Source organism: Nannobrachium achirus (genome assembly GCF_963921795.1).
Source record: "Nannobrachium achirus genome assembly, chromosome: 1".
Taxonomy (NCBI): domain Eukaryota; kingdom Metazoa; phylum Chordata; class Actinopteri; order Myctophiformes; family Myctophidae; genus Nannobrachium; species Nannobrachium achirus.
In genome coordinates this window covers 39,068,348-39,085,616 of record NC_137810.1, presented here as the reverse complement: position 1 = coordinate 39,085,616, position 17,269 = coordinate 39,068,348, and the positions used below count along the sequence as shown (strand labels likewise).

The 17,269-nt window shown below is 42.0% G+C and overlaps 1 protein-coding gene across 1 annotated transcript in view; it reads left to right on the top strand.

Annotated features, from left to right (window-relative positions):
* The window catches only part of crtc1b (CREB regulated transcription coactivator 1b), a 19,242-nt gene extending 2,320 nt beyond the window's left edge, over positions 1-16,922 (top strand). The window contains exons 2-14 of the mRNA XM_080733213.1: positions 2,121-2,237; positions 3,914-4,065; positions 5,188-5,241; positions 6,102-6,196; positions 8,326-8,408; positions 9,132-9,175; positions 9,430-9,653; positions 10,849-11,000; positions 12,097-12,303; positions 13,392-13,478; positions 14,327-14,413; positions 14,993-15,167; positions 16,691-16,922. Of these exons, the coding sequence (XP_080589339.1) occupies positions 2,121-2,237; positions 3,914-4,065; positions 5,188-5,241; positions 6,102-6,196; positions 8,326-8,408; positions 9,132-9,175; positions 9,430-9,653; positions 10,849-11,000; positions 12,097-12,303; positions 13,392-13,478; positions 14,327-14,413; positions 14,993-15,167; positions 16,691-16,896 (1,683 nt within the window). The 3' untranslated portion in view covers positions 16,897-16,922. The remainder of the gene's footprint in view (positions 1-2,120; positions 2,238-3,913; positions 4,066-5,187; positions 5,242-6,101; positions 6,197-8,325; positions 8,409-9,131; positions 9,176-9,429; positions 9,654-10,848; positions 11,001-12,096; positions 12,304-13,391; positions 13,479-14,326; positions 14,414-14,992; positions 15,168-16,690) is intronic.
* Positions 16,923-17,269: the final 347 nt, after the last annotated feature.

Genomic DNA, 17,269 nt, shown 5'->3' with positions numbered 1-17,269 from the left:
GAGACAGCTGACATTATTATACAGCTCAAGCCAGTATTCCCAGTCCTGTTTATTTTTTCTTGCTCATAGTGAAGTATTATTAGGTTTGTGGTGTTGGCACACGTTCCTTCCGGTAAGGTTGGCTTTGTCATTAAGGGACACTCAGAAAAGATTCCCTTCTGTCACGGTGGAATCAGCATTCTGCAGGGACACGCTCGTGACAACTTTGTCGGGCATCTGTGCTTGGCAACAGCGGCCAAGGAGATGCCTCGGGAACATTGTTGCTTTAATAACAAGAGGACATTTAAATAGTTATGAATAGTCCTTGAGGGGGTTCCAGGGGGTCCCCCAGCTATATGATTCTCAGTTGGGAACCAAATGAAATGGACCCTTATAGTTACACAGCCAGGTATGTAACTCTGAGAGTGTACTAATTTGTCCACTCTGAAGAGTTAAATTAAAGTTAATGTAAAAGTGATATGTTTAGGTTAAAAAAAGTGTTTTGTTATAAAGTTAAAGGAGTGGTTCACCCAAAACAATGACTTCTGTTCATTTCTATTGTTTACTTACCCTGTGATGTTTTGAATGCAATGGTAAATGTTTAATACTTTCTTTTTAACAAAGGAATGTCACAAAAACTATCATTGTATTCAAGACATCAATTAAAGTTATCAGATGGTAATGGTAAAGTGTTTGTTCAGTAACAGGGGTCTCTGCAGCTCTTTAATAAACAGAATACACATTTTCAGGTGGATATCAGCCAATCTCATGTATCAGCTTCAGTGTTATCACAGAAGGACATCTGGATAGTTTTGTAACCCTGGCTGTGGCTTCACTTTGTGATCTGTTACTGGAGTCTTTACTCTTTAATGGTCTACATTGCTCATTTGTACCACCGTCCTCAGTCGGATGTTTTGCCAGTAGATGTAGAAAAGTAAAGTGGAACGTCTTGTCTAGCCGTGTCAGATTTCTTTGTCTCTTCATTCATATTCATTCATAATTAATGAATGAATTAATTGATTAATTAATTCATTCATTTATTCATGTTGTTCATGCTATTCACTACGCTACATCACTAGACAAGCTCTTCACATAACACGGACAAAGGACAACCTGCTGCTTTTTTTCTTTTTAGGACAACAGACACAAAGCTAATGGACTAATGGTGGACAAAGTACTCAGCCCCAGTACTTGAGTCAAAGTATAGATACTCCTCAAATTTGACTCAACTACAAAGTTCCTGTCAAATTTGTACTTGAGTTTTGGAGTACTTGCTTTTGAACATACTTAAGTATTCAAAAGTACATGCTTTTGAAAATACTTAAGTACATACGCGCAGTACATTTTCTTTTTAATATCAATGCATTGCTGTATTGAAATTGTGACATTTTCAAAAAAATAAATCACTAATAGTGAAAATAGTAGATCTACAAGCTCACAACACATCCCATCACAAGGCGTTGCATGCTTGTAGATTGCTCTTTGATCTGCTATTTTCACTATTATATACCTTATATGAAAATGGTGGTTGATTCATAATTTACTTTGTACCTTAGTCAAAAGTACAATACTTTGCTGCTATCCACCACAGTTTAGGACAACAGACTTGAGGCTCAGATGTGCATTGTTATTATTACAACATGTCCTCCTGACTAGGGATGGGATGATGTGAAAAATGTTTTATCTCGATGATACGATAATAACGATTATCGTCCCGACTCCCACGTCCCACCCCTAGTCCTGACTGCAGGCGTTGTTCCATCTGTAGTATCTGCTGTAGAGTTATTACTGTCGGTGAAGCTGTCTGCCTCTTGGCTGCTCATAAAACACCCAAACCATCAATTAAATCACATTCCATCCATCTGATAATATGTGCATTTTTCATTTAAACTCAAAAGACTGGCAAGGTGGGTAATTAACAACAGCCAAATGGTATAAAGTACTGACTTTCTGTTTTATTCAATATATTGCTATGTAATTAACCTGTCCCTTTGACTTGTAAATGTAAAAGTAGTTAGTTTCCTACCCTGCCAACAAGCCTGATTGATTATTTTTCTCCAGACATATTTTTTTCCCATGCATCAGATCTGTCATTCACTCACTCACTCACTCATGCTTTCATGCAATTTTACTTTGCACAGCTGCAGTTGCAGAAGACCCAGTATTTGCAACTAGGGCAGAATCGTGGACAGTACTATGGAGGCTCACTGCCCAATGTCAATCAGATTGGAAATGGCAACATTGACCTGCCTTTTCAGGTGAGCCCCTAGCTTCTCTCAGCTGCTAACAAAAGTGTTGTTTTAATCTCTGAAAAGAAAGCCTTTTGCACACTTACAGAGCGACATAAGAGAGGACAAAAGTAGCAGAAAAAGCTCCCACACCGTCTTCAAATGCAAAAAAACTATCAGGGATACTTTATTGGGAAATGTATTGGGAGCTTGTCTTGACAACCCGATGAAGGTCTCAGGAGTGTTCTGTTCCTTTCCTGAGAAGAAATCCCAGATTTATTTTTTGCATTTGATGACCGTGTGCAATTGTTTAGCCTCTACCAATGGGACATTGTTAGCTGCTATTGAACAGTTCAGACAGTCAACTAGCTTTAGTGAGTTCTGATTGTGAAAGGACGAGACACGTTCCATGCGTGCATATATCCACAATTAAAAACTTGCGCCTTGTTACACAAACCTATAGCTCTACTTTGTTTACATATCAGCCAGTGCTCCAGACACTGTTTTATTGTAGGACTTGGTTATTCCAACTAGGCGACATTGGCAATAACAGTATGATACATATGAGACATGCAGAGATTACTGTAACAATTACTAATGAGGACATCCCTCAAAAGTTAACCTCAAATGTCATGAGGTGTGGATCAATATAGTATTGGCGGGCAGCAAGTATTCAGCACCACCATCAAGCAGGCAAATTTGATAGAGGTCAAGAGTAAGTTCAGCTCAGTTACAGTCGACCACTGATGCAACCAAGACATTTTTCACTAAATGCATTGAATTGAATGGAAACATGCACATCAGTGTTTATAAAGCCATAATAAATGTTAACAAAATTGTCCAGGCTAAAGCTGATTGTTGTCTAGCAACAGAGAATTTGCTGTCAAGAGGAGAGCAAAATAAACCAATTGAATTAGAAACCAGTCTCTACTATTTGCTATAAAAATAGTTGTTGTAATAATATATAGAAGGTTGTGCTATATTGTGATTATATGGCAATGGCAAATGGGCCTTCTGCCGCATTCCTGTGACTGCAGCACAGCTGTACTTTTAACCATGATATAGCATTACCTTGTGTATTATTGCTTACATTCAGGATCATTTGGATGAAATGATGATGACAGCAGTCTTGTTTTGGCACAACTTCCGCCACTGTCAGGTGGATAGCATAAACATGAACTGAAAGGCACATTCCAGCAACACTTAAAGTGATGAGAACAATACCTTTAATTCAAATGAAGCTATTGTTCTCATCCCTGCATAATCTATACTCTGTGGTGTAACGTTGTCTCTCGCCGAAAATAGCCAATCGGCAAAGTATAAATCCGGTTTAATTGTTGCTGGGACCACCCTTTTGAGTCGACTAAAAAGGTGAACCGTTATCTAAGGCACAGAAACCAAAGCAAGCCAGAACTGTAGGCTATATCAGGCTCACCAATTCAACCCTGCAATGTCAATTTGGATCATAAATTAAAAGAGTACACCATTGCTTGTCATGGCTTTCCATCTTTAAATACATTTGCCAACTCGAGCATCAGTATGGGGGCCCATGGCTTGACTCATTTTGAAATGAATACATTTGCATTTTTGCAACCATTTTATATTGATTATATTATATCGATCATGTTCGGCGTGATGTTTTATTTTCTCTGAACTTGGTGGAAGCTGAATTTCTCTGCCACGCTGACTTGGTGTGTTCTCTTCAGAACTCAGTGCTGGACACCAGTCGGACCACCAGGCATCACGGACTGGTGGACCGCGTCTACCGGGACCGCAACCGCATCTCTTCTCCACACCGACGGCCTGTCGACAAACACGGACGCCAGATATCCTTCTCATATGTTCATGCCAAGCAGAAGTCATCAGAACTAACTTTTTATTTACGTCAATAACATTTAAGCTTTAGGGCTAGTTTCTTTCATTTATCATGAATGTTGGCAGAAAGTTTTTCTTGTAAACACATGGAGAAATATAAGAAATTAACTCACCCTGAGTGTGACCACTGACCAGTCACTTGTTTCAGGGTTCAGGGCTGTAAATATCGATTATTTTCTTAGCACAGGATCAATTTTTTATTGATTATTTTATAAATGATGGATTGTATTTTAAAATCAATTATAGTTGGATTAATTACGTGATACACCACTACTAGCTTTTATACTCCAAATTGGAGAGTCCTAGAACAAAATCACATTTTGTTTTAATGCAATCACTTAACCACAACAAATTTCAAAAGTAGCTGATATACAAGCTCACATTGAAAACCTTTTTAAATATTCTCCTGTAATGACTTGCCCAAAGTAAGGATGCCAAGTTGAAAGTGGTTAACCACTTTAACCCACTATACTTGACCGTGGTTGGCGATACTTTTTTTCTGCAGCTGTGCCCAAAGAACAGGCATGGTGGTGTTCAAGTGGTTACAAATCGGGACCTATCGGACACATAATTACAGAAACCGATGACGTCAAATAATGGCTCTATTAGGCCTACCACTGCAGTCATACAGTTTATATATCAATGAATAAAAGTACCAACTAGATTAGTGGTTTTCCACCAGTGGTCCAGGGACCAACAGTGGTCCTTGAGGGGGTTCCAGCTAGGTGGTCCCCAGCTAAATTATGGAGAGTTAGTAACCTTACGCTCTCAAGAGTTCAATTATTGTTAAACATCTGCATTACGGTACTTAATTTGAATAATTGTTATTGTTGTAATTGTTATTGTTCTTTTTGAATGTTTGCCTGTTACTGTATCTCTCCTATGGTACCAACATTGATGCAGAGCAGACACAGTTTTGGGTCTGAGAGGCTAAATCTCATCAAACGGTGTGCCGTGGTTCAAATGCCGAATTGATAATGGACCTTGATGTGAAATAGGTTGAACTAGATGCCTCGGAAATGTATATAAGATGGTAACATGGATAACACAGCTATATCTCATCACCAGCTACATTATTTTTCTTAACTGAGATTCACATTGACAGCTGTCCTTACAGCTCCGTTTACCTGTCCCCTCCACCAGATACCAGCTGGCGAAGGTAAGCACTGCTTTTGAGGTTTACTAACATGAAGAAAACGGTCCCCGTCCCACGTTGTTATGCTTAATTTTCAAAATGTGGATGTACATGACTCACTGCGTCCTCGCGGGCTGGACATTTTGCCAACCTGGCTAACGCAGAAAAGTAAACACATAAACGAAGCTTAGCAGAGAATGGTTCTTAATCATTTTGACATATACAAAGCTGGGACAATAGATGTGATGCTGCCATTGGTTGGATGTGTGTGGGGCTGTCAGGGTTGTAGTTGTGCTAGTCTCTCGAGACAGACAGTTGACTCACACAGTTTTCAAATGCTTTCGTCATACAGTCTGTGCAAAGTGGAAGCGCTGAATATACATATATATAGCTTGCTGGTATATATAGATTTGAAAACATATTTGAACAGAATTGACGAATAGATGAGGTGTAGTTACAGATAGGGCTGTCTCAATATTTGAGGTAATCTCAATTATCTTTGCATAATTGTCATAATCGTTTCCATGTTGAGAAATGTTAATATACCGGTACTGTAGTTTCAAACACTTTCAAAAAGTAGTGGAAATAGCAGATCTACAAGCTCATCGCTATTTCCACTATCAATGTTCTTTTTTAAGTATAAAGTTGTAAAATATGTCAGTAAATCCTTGGTATATTTAAGTTAGGTGTCATAATTGCCCAAACAGAAATGTAATTGTCAATGACAAATACACAATTAAATCGTTAATCACGATTATTTGAGTGCCTATTAATCGTCATGTAAAATGTCATAATCGTGACAGCCCAAGTTACAGACTCTGTTGCATTCTAAGATTGTGTGGAATAGTTGTCTTGCTGACTTTTCTTTGTTTCCTCACACCCAGAACAAATTCGGACTCAGCCTTACACCAGAGCACCATGAACCCTAAGCCCCAGGAGGTATATGCAGGGGGGTCGCAGGAGCTCCAGCCTAAACGAGGTAATGGCAGATCTGTTCACCGACATGTAATTTATTCATACACAGTGGTATAAACTAAAGGGTTTGTTGCTCTTTGTTTCCTAAGATCTAGATCTACTCTCTTTGTGAAATATGTATGTGCTAAGTGATCAGATGACTGAGAAAGTATTACATATGTATACTGGCTAACCTTGCGTCACCAGGCTAGAAAGCCGGGAAAGCCTGGTGCTTGTTTACTAAACAGGTCGTTTGATCCAGTCTAGACCGGATGGCATCCTAGACTGGATGGCAGAAGCGGCGTCGCTTTGTTTTGGTTCCACGTTTGTTTCCCCAATCCCTATTTAAATGCTAGAGGAGTGTAGTCTTGCCAGCCGCTGTGAGTTGGACTAAAAGATGGATATACGAAACAAACTTTTCAAAGAATGAGCAAAACTACACCGCATCAAGGGTTTTATTGGGTCGGTACTAAAATGATGTCATTGAGCGCGGGGAATTGTTTTGGGTTAAAACTGATTCCGGTTTGGTGTTGCCGGCCAAAGTGTAATCCATTTTGACTACAACATGACGTAGGACGCCATCCACTCCCGACCGGATCAAAAGCCCGAAATTGGAAGCGATCCCAGGCTATATACTGGCTGGCCTGATGTAATGGTTTCAAATGGAAAACGTGACAACTAAGCAGACGTAGGCTTTACGAACAACCACTGAGTAACTTTTGATCTTTCATTTTGGTTAAGTTGGCTCTGCTCTGTTGGATGCAAGCCTCCTTACTGTACATCAACAACAGGAAGATCAGTCTGGATACTGATCATAAAAACGTAACCGGCTGGAAATATTTCAAAGTACGGCATCTATCAAGCCGGCGGCCGACCCTTATGGAACACCCTGCCAAGTATAGATGGCTTCTCCCCTGTCTTTTGGTTGACACCTTACTATTTTTAGGTGTTTTGATTGATTGATTGAAGACTTTATTAGAAGTTTGCATAGAAAAAGGTACAGTTTCATGACGGTACAGTTCACTGGTACAAGGTCTACTAAAAGGAGATCCATGAAAAGACTAAGCTTATTTCCACTGGAAACCATTGAAGTATCTCATATAACATTGAATGACAGACAAATAGAACACAGTACTATGCAGTAGATATGTAAAGAAAAACAAAAAAAACAGTAAGTCTAAACAAACAGTATATACAAAGAAGGGGCAGGGGAGGGTAGGGTTGGGCTAGGTTCATTTATTTACCAGTTGCGAACGGCTGCTGCCTGTAAGTGGTTTTTCAGGGCAATTTTAAAGGATGCCAGTGATCCACACTCCTTTATGGCCTTCGGTAAGGCTTTCCACATTTTGGTGGTATAGCAGAAAAACGAACTTAAATCTACTTAAATCTGGTGCGATTATCACTGTGAATGCTTCTCTGCCCCGCTGGAATCAAACCAAGATTTTCACTGTGGACGTATTGAGAGCAAGTGCAAAACTATGCTTACAATGGCTGACTGCAATGTCAGTGACTCATTAGTGGAACTAATTAGTGTGGTTGCCCCTGCAGGGCCGACTTTATTACTTGCGCAGGCAGAGCGCACAAGTACTGCGATCGGCTGGGTATGTCGGTGTCTTCCTTTGTTTAACCCGTAGCCCAGTCAGGGACCAGCATTTCTGGCAATGTCATCATTAACAGCCAATGAGGGACCAGCATTCCTGGTGATGCGCACAAGGCGCAAGCTGGCGCTACTCCTCCCACAGTTTTGGTGACATGCACTTCGGCCATACTGGATGTCAAATCGACCGGCTTCATCTGGACATGCATGCAAGCTATTTTGCTGAGAGATACGTTATTGTGACCGTGGGTCGCAGTTAACTATGAAAACCGAGGCGTCTTACTAGTATAGTTTAATTTATATACATTTATTTATTCGTGAATGAATTTTCTCCATTGACTTTAATTCAAAATTAAGCTTTTCCCAGAAATCATAGATGTCTGACATCATAGACAACATGAGACTGACACAGTATGTCCACATATGGGCTTTCGAAGATATGGGCTTAATATTGATGACATCAGGGATCTCCATATATGGGCATAAAATGGACAAGGACTGACAGCCCTATTTGATACTAAATTAGCATGCAACTGTCTCTGTGTTTTACCAATCAGTGCTGCTGCTAACAGTACCTGGGGCAGAAGAGTCAGAATCTACTCTGGACGATGCACAGCTACAGATGTGGGATGACGAGAAGGTGTGGATGGGAAGGCAATGGCTACAAGGGGTTTATTTGTTTATTTTATTTTATTCTATTTTCCCAGGGAGTCCTGGTCAGCAAAGAGCTAAATAGAAACCATCTCTCGTGGTCACACAAAGCGCACATTTTAAAAGAGGAACGTACTGCTGTCCATATACCAGTGAGATCGGAATACTCTGTCCAAACTCTTAGCGGTGAAACATTGATTGTACAAACTACGGTTTAATAACATAAAGCACAAAGCAGGCTGGTATATGACCATAAGGCTGATTTGACAGATGTGGGTACAGCAACCTCCTTGGCCTACTGGCTACGTGCACAAACATTTGGATGCTAATCAGTCCAGTGGCTTGTAAGATGAGCTACACGCACGCACGCACGCACGCACGCACGCGCACGCACACCAACAACACAAAGATATCTCTCTAGTTGTTGCTGTAATGGGTTTACTTGTGGCTTTATCTTTATTTACTTTGTATTTGTTTTATTTTACCAGGAGTAGTCCCAATGAGATTCAATATCGCTTTTACAATGTAGTGCTGGCCAAGACTGTAGAACAAAAAGTTTCACATAAAATATAGATAAAACGTCAACATAAAAGATGGAACACAGCAGATGGATGGGACAGTGATGTATCCTTAGTGCCCATAGTTTGTAGTGTACACATATGTTCACCACCACTAGAAAATGTTGACTGGGTTTTATCTTCTCTCTTTTCAGGACGATTCATCAAATTCCAACACATGTGATGTTCCTGGAATCAAGTGAGTACCTGTTGATATATTTATATCAATGGTTAGTTTACATATTGGAATAACTGCAACAATTACAAATACAATTATAATTATATTGGAATGTATCTACTCTACCGCTTGATTATTTTTAAATATATTTAGCTCGCAAAAAAAACATGAATGCCGACCATCCGCCAAACACTGATGGCTGTCAACTGTGAGCAGAATGCTGGGTACCAGTGAGATCGGAATACTCGGTTAAAACCCTCATTTCTGTCCTCCAGCATTTACCCATCACCGGACCAGGAAGTCAGCCCGACCGGCCTCCCAGCTGCACACAACACAGGAGGCTCTCTGCCTGATCTGACCAACATCCAGTTCCCCCCGCCGCTGTCCACCCCACTGGACCCAGAGGACACCGTAGCCTTCCCTTCCCTCAGCTCCTCCAACAGCACTAGCAGCCTCACCACCAACCTGACGCACCTGGGCATCAGCGCTGCCAGCCATGGTACAGCACCCCCTGTATTGTTAATCCATTAAGACTAGGGATGCACAGATGGCCGATAGCCGATACTGTTACCAATATTAGTTTATGTTGCTTTTGGTGTTAATATCTCCCCTTTTGTGCCAGGGAAACAAATACATCAACATTGTAAGAAATAACTGTTCAGAATCTACTCTCTTGGTAGGCTGCAGATAACCAACACACAACAGATAAATATCGGCTACTGCCATCGGTTAACGTCAGCTTTATTTGCAGATACCGATACTGACCGATAACGGTAAACATCGGCTGATACCGATGTGTGGCCGATATATCGGTGCATCCCTAATTAAGACCTAAGGCCGATTCTTCGAATGCCTTCTAAATCAGTATAGTTTTAAGACTTTCAAGATTTTTCAAAAATGTTGAACGCTGGCAGAAAAATGCCAGCGTGGCACAAAGTGTCGTGCTGCAAGCTTGTACATCTGCTATTTTTGTATAGCCAACGCAAACATCTAAAATGACACAGCTGCTTTCCCGGTTTTAATGACTTAATGACTATAAGATTACGTTTTAGAATGGGTGAAACTAGAAATAGAATACATTGTGGAAGTGATAATGTTCAGAAGCATATTCCATAAAACCCTAATGGTCTCAGATATTTCATAAACGCAAAGTTTAAAACCTCAATTTGCAATTTCTTTTAACTAGTTGGCTTTAGAATGATAATAGTCCCAAACATCATAATTCTACATAATTGTGCTAATTGTTTAGGAAATGGTGCTAGTGTTGAGAACTGTAATTCACAAATCACAGATAGGGACTGCCTAAAAAAAACGATTAGTTTTTGCTTTAATCCCATTCCCTGCTGATGCTGTAATGACAACGGAGATACCAAAGATGTCACCTGAATTCATATTTAGAAATATGTCAAGACTATTGAAAATGCTTTGGAAAAATACAAATGTATTTAAGTCCCAATTTCCCACTTCCAGCTTTGTACAGGATGTGAAAGACGTAGCAGCTTGATAAGACAATCTGACACGTATTGCAACACCATCATTGATGATAATGTTGTCTTTGTGTGTGTGTGTGTGTGTGTGTGTGTGTGTGTGTGTGTGTGTGTGTGTGTGTGTGTGTGTGTGTGTGTGTGTGTGTGTGTGTGTGTGTGTGTGTGTGTGTGTGTGTGTGTGTGTGTGTGTGTGTGTGTGTGTGTCAGGGATCACCTCCTCCTCTGAGCCCACCATGACAGCCACGTCACAGCGCAGACAACCCAACGTGGTTCCCCTCACCCTCAGCGCTGACCTCCATTTCCAGCAGTCGCCCCAGCAGCTGTCTCCCACCCTGTCCTCACCCGTTAACATCACCCAGGTAAGGTGACCTGCCTGGCCACAGATATAAAAAAGCTAGGTGCCTCGTTCGCCTCTGCAGTTCATTGGAGCAACGTGCAACTGTTATTGTAGTCCGGACTTCCTGGAAAAACTAAGGGACTGCTGCCAATCAAGTGACTACTGGCCAATCATAGCGCGTCTTTTCAGGGACTTATCAATTCAATTCAACAGAGCCAGTTCCGATGTTGCGCGGCTCAGCTGTTCTTACAGGCTGCGTACGAAAAGACCCCCACCTGCCTCTGATTGGCCTAGCAACTTCCGTATGTGTGACACACGTGGAAGCGATGCACACAGTCACAGATTCCCTTGGCCCCCGATGCATATGCACCAGAGCCGAAGGAGGCGTCTACCTTTCTATGTCTATGTGCCTGGCAGTGGCACCACGCCAGAAAGGTTTTCTACTAACCAGTCTACCAGTCCCATAATTTGGAGGTTTGTGATACACTGCTTCTGACCCTTTGGTATTCTCAAACGCCGATTTATATGCTGAGTTGGTGGTGCCTGGGATCGAACCTAGAACATTGTGGTCCAAAGACAAGTGCTCTACTAACTGAACTACCCGGACACTATCAGGGGCCTTATCCACAGAAAGCGTTTGAAGAGCTACCAGCCAAACATTTCTATAGTAAAGAGCAATCCAGCACGAGTGCTCCTAGCACCGATCATCAAGTTTGAGCGCTTCTGAGTGCCCTGAGTGCTTGAAGCAGAATTTTAGAGAGGAGCGCCACTTATCAATGTCACATTTGATCCCCTGTGTCAGTCAAGTCAACTCAAATAGATTTGAGTGTTGCGGGCGTCAATAAAAGCTCGATGCGAGAGCTCCTCCGCTCATAAAATGTTTTCTGTGTACAACACGGCCCCTCACTGTAGCCAAATGTAAAAAGGTGAAGAAAAGCTACAGTATTCTCCCACTACAGTAAGACTGAATATTATGTTTTCAGTTTGCATAGCAAGATGTAGGCTGCTATTATATGTCGGGGGATTCAAGCAGGTTACCCAGATAACTGCTAATTAATTTAGCCAAACCATTCTGTTATTAGACTGTTCATGAATTAATTGTTCTCTTCTTTCCTCAGGCTGTGCCAATGGAGGCCATGTCCCTGGAGCTGCAGCTGTCCCAGTACCCTCTGTTCAGCCAGCTGACGGCCCAGGCCCAGGCCCAGCTCCTCAGTGACCTCCAGAAGCAGCAAGGCATCCGCCTCATCAGCCTGCCCAGCACGGCCACCTCCAGCGCCTCCCCGGACACCCAGAGCCAAAACACCACCAATATCAACATCAACTCGGTAAGATACTATCGCACACATGCCTGCAATCAAGGTTATGTAGTTTTACTTTAGTTTTTTTGTTTAGTTTTGGTTCGTTTTCAACATGGATTTGAAGATGTTTTATTCAATTTTTTGTATTGTAATTTAATAGAATTATTTTCCTCAATTATGATTTTTTTTAGTTTTGGTTCATTTTATAAATGCACAATAGAATTTCAGTTTGTCATCATTGTTTTGGGAAGAGTTTATATTTCTATTTGTTAGTAATAATATTGTTTTCCCATTTCTAGTTTTCATTATTTCTTTCGACGTTTTGTGCTATTATATTTCACTTTACAATGATGGATATAGTTCATAAATCGTTTTCTGTCTAGTAATGGAGCCCATTGTCTATCATCCAAATGGCTTGTGTGGTTGGCAAAGGCTCTGAGATTTATATTTCATTATTGTACAATAAGTTTACTTTAATTACGATAACACATCATTGCTTTTGACAACTGCCAGATTTTTCTCGAGAGGTCGTAAAGCAGATCATTGTAGAGGCTTATAGAGAAATGAAATCTTCAGTATAAAGTAAGGCACTAGGAGTTGTGCCTGGTTAACAAGGCACCGGTAGGTCTGCTTGGTTAACAAATTGGGTACCAAGGTAGTGTGGCTATACATTCAGGTAAATTCACAAATGTGGACATCAAGTCTGGTAAAAAGCCCAAATACACCAGCCACAAGATCCCTCAGTTAATGACTATATATTGCCAGTATTCCTCAGTGGCTGGTAATAATGTCCTACCAGAGAAACCTACTCCCCATAACTAACAACTCTCTTTGACTACGATGGATAACCCAGTACCTACCGAGTATAAGTTCTGGGTTTGGAGAACTCAGGGTTAGGAATACTGTCCTGTCCTGAGCAGTTGGGTTCTGTTAACCTTATCTGAAACCAAGCCGTAGTGTATGGAAACAAATGCAGAAACCGACACAGGTCTCTTAGTTCCTGTAGTCAAAAAGAGCCATTACAGATCCATGGAAAACCTTCTCAATTCCCTTCCTGTCAGATGTGTGTGACTGTCATGGCGCTCCGTGCTAGCTAACCCTCTTCCCTCCAACAGTACCGCAATCAGACTGGCTCCCCAGCCAATCAGTCTCCAACCTCCCCCGTCTCCAATCAAGGCTTCTCGCCTGGCAGCTCGCCTCAAGTAAGGCTGCGCCCACACGCCGAGCTCGCTGCTTTTCGGGGAAGGGGCTTTGTTCCTTGTGGGGTCGGGGGATTAGGTCTGAATCGGTTAACAGTGCTTCTCATTCTGCGGTCTACAGTTGTCCTGTCCATGGTGTCCACGGCTGCTTCTGTCATTTCCTCCTCATCGCTCTAATTGTTCACTGTTCTATGCATGTAGGATCATATGGTGGATGCTTTCTTCCTTTGGTAAATGGTGCATTTATAGCACCTTTCTCCAAAGCGCTTTACAATGTGCATTACATTCACATATTCACACATACATTCCCACACCAATGGCAGAGGAAACCATGCAAGGGACCAACCTGCTCATCAGGAGCAATTAGGGGTTTAGTGTATTGCCCAAGGACATTTTGACACTAACCCAGGGATTGAAGCTACATTTTGGACAATAAGACGAACCTTTTCAATACAACTTTCTGCTTTGATTTTAAATACTTTCTCGAAAACGGTCAACTCTTACACCTGAAAGAAAGCTTACTCTTACACCTGAAAGAAAGCTTATCACACAGTGCTTATTATTCATTTCCTGAGGTGCTTCAACTTGTCTCATTACAGATGTATTGTTTTTACAAGATGTGTTTGTGCTGCCATGAGAAAACCATTTGCTTCGGTCAACACTCTCACTCTGGCCGATCTTTGACTTTGCCTCCAGCTTGTTTCTGTCATGGCATTACTAAAACATATCTGCTTGTGGGATTGAACAAACCCACCTCCTTGGCTAGTGTATGTTTTGTGCTTTTTTTCCTCCGCTGTTCATTTCAGATGCCATGGTGATGTAAATTAACAGCTTAATGATATGTCTTGCAGCACATTCCTGTGGTGGGCAGTATATTTGGTGATTCATTCTACGATCAGCAGATGGCTTCAAGACAGACCAATGCGCTGTCTCATCAGGTGACGCAATCCACAAATCTACAACTGATAATCACTAGTAATTGATTTGTTGAAAGATGTGTTCACTCTATGCTAATTATTCCCATAAACCCACAGATTGCCATGGTTTATTGATTGGTCCAACAACTCTTGTGGTATCCAGTAAGCTAGTTTAAAACATACAATAAAAAGGCATCTCAAAACAAAATCAGATGGGTGCTGGATTCAAAAATACCTAATGGAACTGAAGACATTGCAATGGCTCCCATTAACAGGCCATTAAATATTCATCTTAAGTACCCATTTTCCCCCATTATACCATATATCCCATGGTATTGAAATGGAGACTGTGGGTATTTAATAAGACAATTCTGTGTCACAAGTCTTAGGAAGAGCCTTGCTGTTGCTTAAATGTCACACAGAAACATCTGAACAACAAATAGCTTCTGTTCAAACATGTTTTAATCTGTTTCAATTTCAGTAAGCAAGTTTGCCATCCTTCTTGTTTTGTCCTTTCTGCTAATGCTACTGTTAAATGGTAGACGTACCATACTAATTCCTTATGTTTTTTTACAAATGGTTCTTAAAATGTCCATCTAGCTGGAGCAGTTCAACATGATCGAGAACCCCATCAGCTCCAACAGTCTGTACAATCAGTGCTCCACCCTCAACTACACGCAGGCAGCCATGATGGGCCTCACTGGGAGCAGCCTCCAGGACACACAGCAGCTAGGATACAGCAACCACGGCAACATCCCCAACATCATCCTCACAGGTACCTCCAGTCACCATCAAGTACCAAACACACCATAGATAGGTGTAACATGATGCATTATGTTATGGTCTTCATGTGCATGTGTCCCTGGCTTCTATTGAAAGGCTTGTAAGCCTGTCGCTTTGTCACTGCAAGTGTGAACGCAGCATTAGGATCTGAGGTTGGAACTTTGTAGCAATGAGGTTCAAAAGAGGCAAACATCCATTTTCTTTAAAGGCAAGTGCTGAACTTCCAAACTACAAAACGTAATTTTTATATTTGGCACCAACTGAGTGGGCTGAGCGATGTTTCGAGCACACTGCTCTTCTTCAGACTAGTCTGAGACCACATTGACATCGTCATATAGTCGTGAATGCATTTCACCTAACTTCCGGCTACATTTTGGCTCCCACGGTGTGAAAAATCTACCGACTGGAATTGTGTGATAGCGAAAATGACATTGGTGACCTTACCTCTAAATATACCTTGGTTTAGATATGCTGAAGCTTTTAAGTGGCACTAGACAACATTCAACCACTAGATGTTGCACTTGCACAACACCTCTGGTGTATAAGGTTTGTTATTTCCCTGTCAACCTTGGCACAAAAGGCAGTAGTCATGTAGTGTGCAACATTGTAATGCAATGTCCTTACAGGAATATATTTAGGGTACAAACTACCTTGCCCAAAGAAAACAGATGGACAATGGCTTCTGACAGCTTATGGATCACGTGTTGTTGTTGATAAAAAACAATACTGTTTTTCCACACCCTTTTTAAAAAGCCCTGTGGAATTTAGAAATGTATTTCTACTAGTCCTTGTCCGTTGTTGTGGTGTGTACTGAGGTGAACGTATCGGCTCGTAGGATTTAAGACCTAGCCGTGATATCAGTCATCTCCAAATTTGGGCACTGTTTCAGCATGCGGCTACCAAAGCGTCATGGGCCTCCAGCGACATCAAAGAGATTGACGCGTTGACACCTCGTGGGCATCCGATGTGTTAAGCTGCGTTCAAACCTGGATGGTTCGAGCGGCACGTTTACATATAAAGTGAATGCAAAGACGAGACGGCGCACGACCGGGCGCCGTGCGAACGATCCGAACCGGGCGGCGCGAACGGTCGCCTCTGTAACTTCGCCCCAGTTGGAAATATCCAAGTGAAGCAACCTTCGCTTCCCCCCGACTCCACCCGTCGCATCCTGACAGCCAATCAGCGTTGATGTTGTCGGGAGACACAGAAATGTTTTGGGTGATTGGTTTTGGGACTCCCTTTTTTCTTGGTGTTTCGCCTTGATTCTAACGCTTTTCTTTTTTTTAACGCTGACCAGCGCGGCCAAAGTGAAGCGATTGGAGCGACGACTATAAACAAAGAAATAGCTTCAGGTTTGAACGCAGCTTCACCATGGCGGCGGTATCAGTGATGTCAGTCATCTCCAAATTTGGGCGCAAATTACAACACACGTCCATAGCCTTTATGCCATTGGACAACTTGTAATTGTGTTGTTTAAAGGTTAATTAATTTCTATGACAAAAATCAATATTGCAGTAACAGGGGAGTCTCCGCCCAGCCTTTCCAAGGAGTTGACCAACTCTTTGGCCGGCGTCGGCGACTTCGACGCAGACTCCCAGTTCCCGCTGGACGAGCTGAAGATCGACCCGCTGACCCTGGACGGGCTCCACATGCTCAACGATCCCGACATGGTTCTGGCCGACCCCGCCACTGAAGACGCCTTCAGGATGGACCGGTTGTGAGCTGCTGCTTGGACACACGACCACACAGGAAATAAAAAAAAATTAAAAAGGAAAACGGAAACACCCCACTACTTAACTCTGGAAAGGAGAGAAATGAAAAAGGGGGGTGGGGCCGACTAAACCTCTCCCGAATTGCATGGCCGTTCAGCTGTCTGATCTCCTCTCTCAAAGCCCTCCTGAGACGATGCACCACGAAAAGACAAACAAACAAACAAACGAGGAAGAGGCAGAGACGTCCTGTGGCTTGCTGGGGAATGGCATTGTTGCTGTCATTATTTTTGAATGAGGTTGATCGCGCGGCGCTTTCGCTAGCCTGCTCTGTTTACAGTGTATATCGTACCTGCCAACACTTACCCCAACAACAACAATGCAC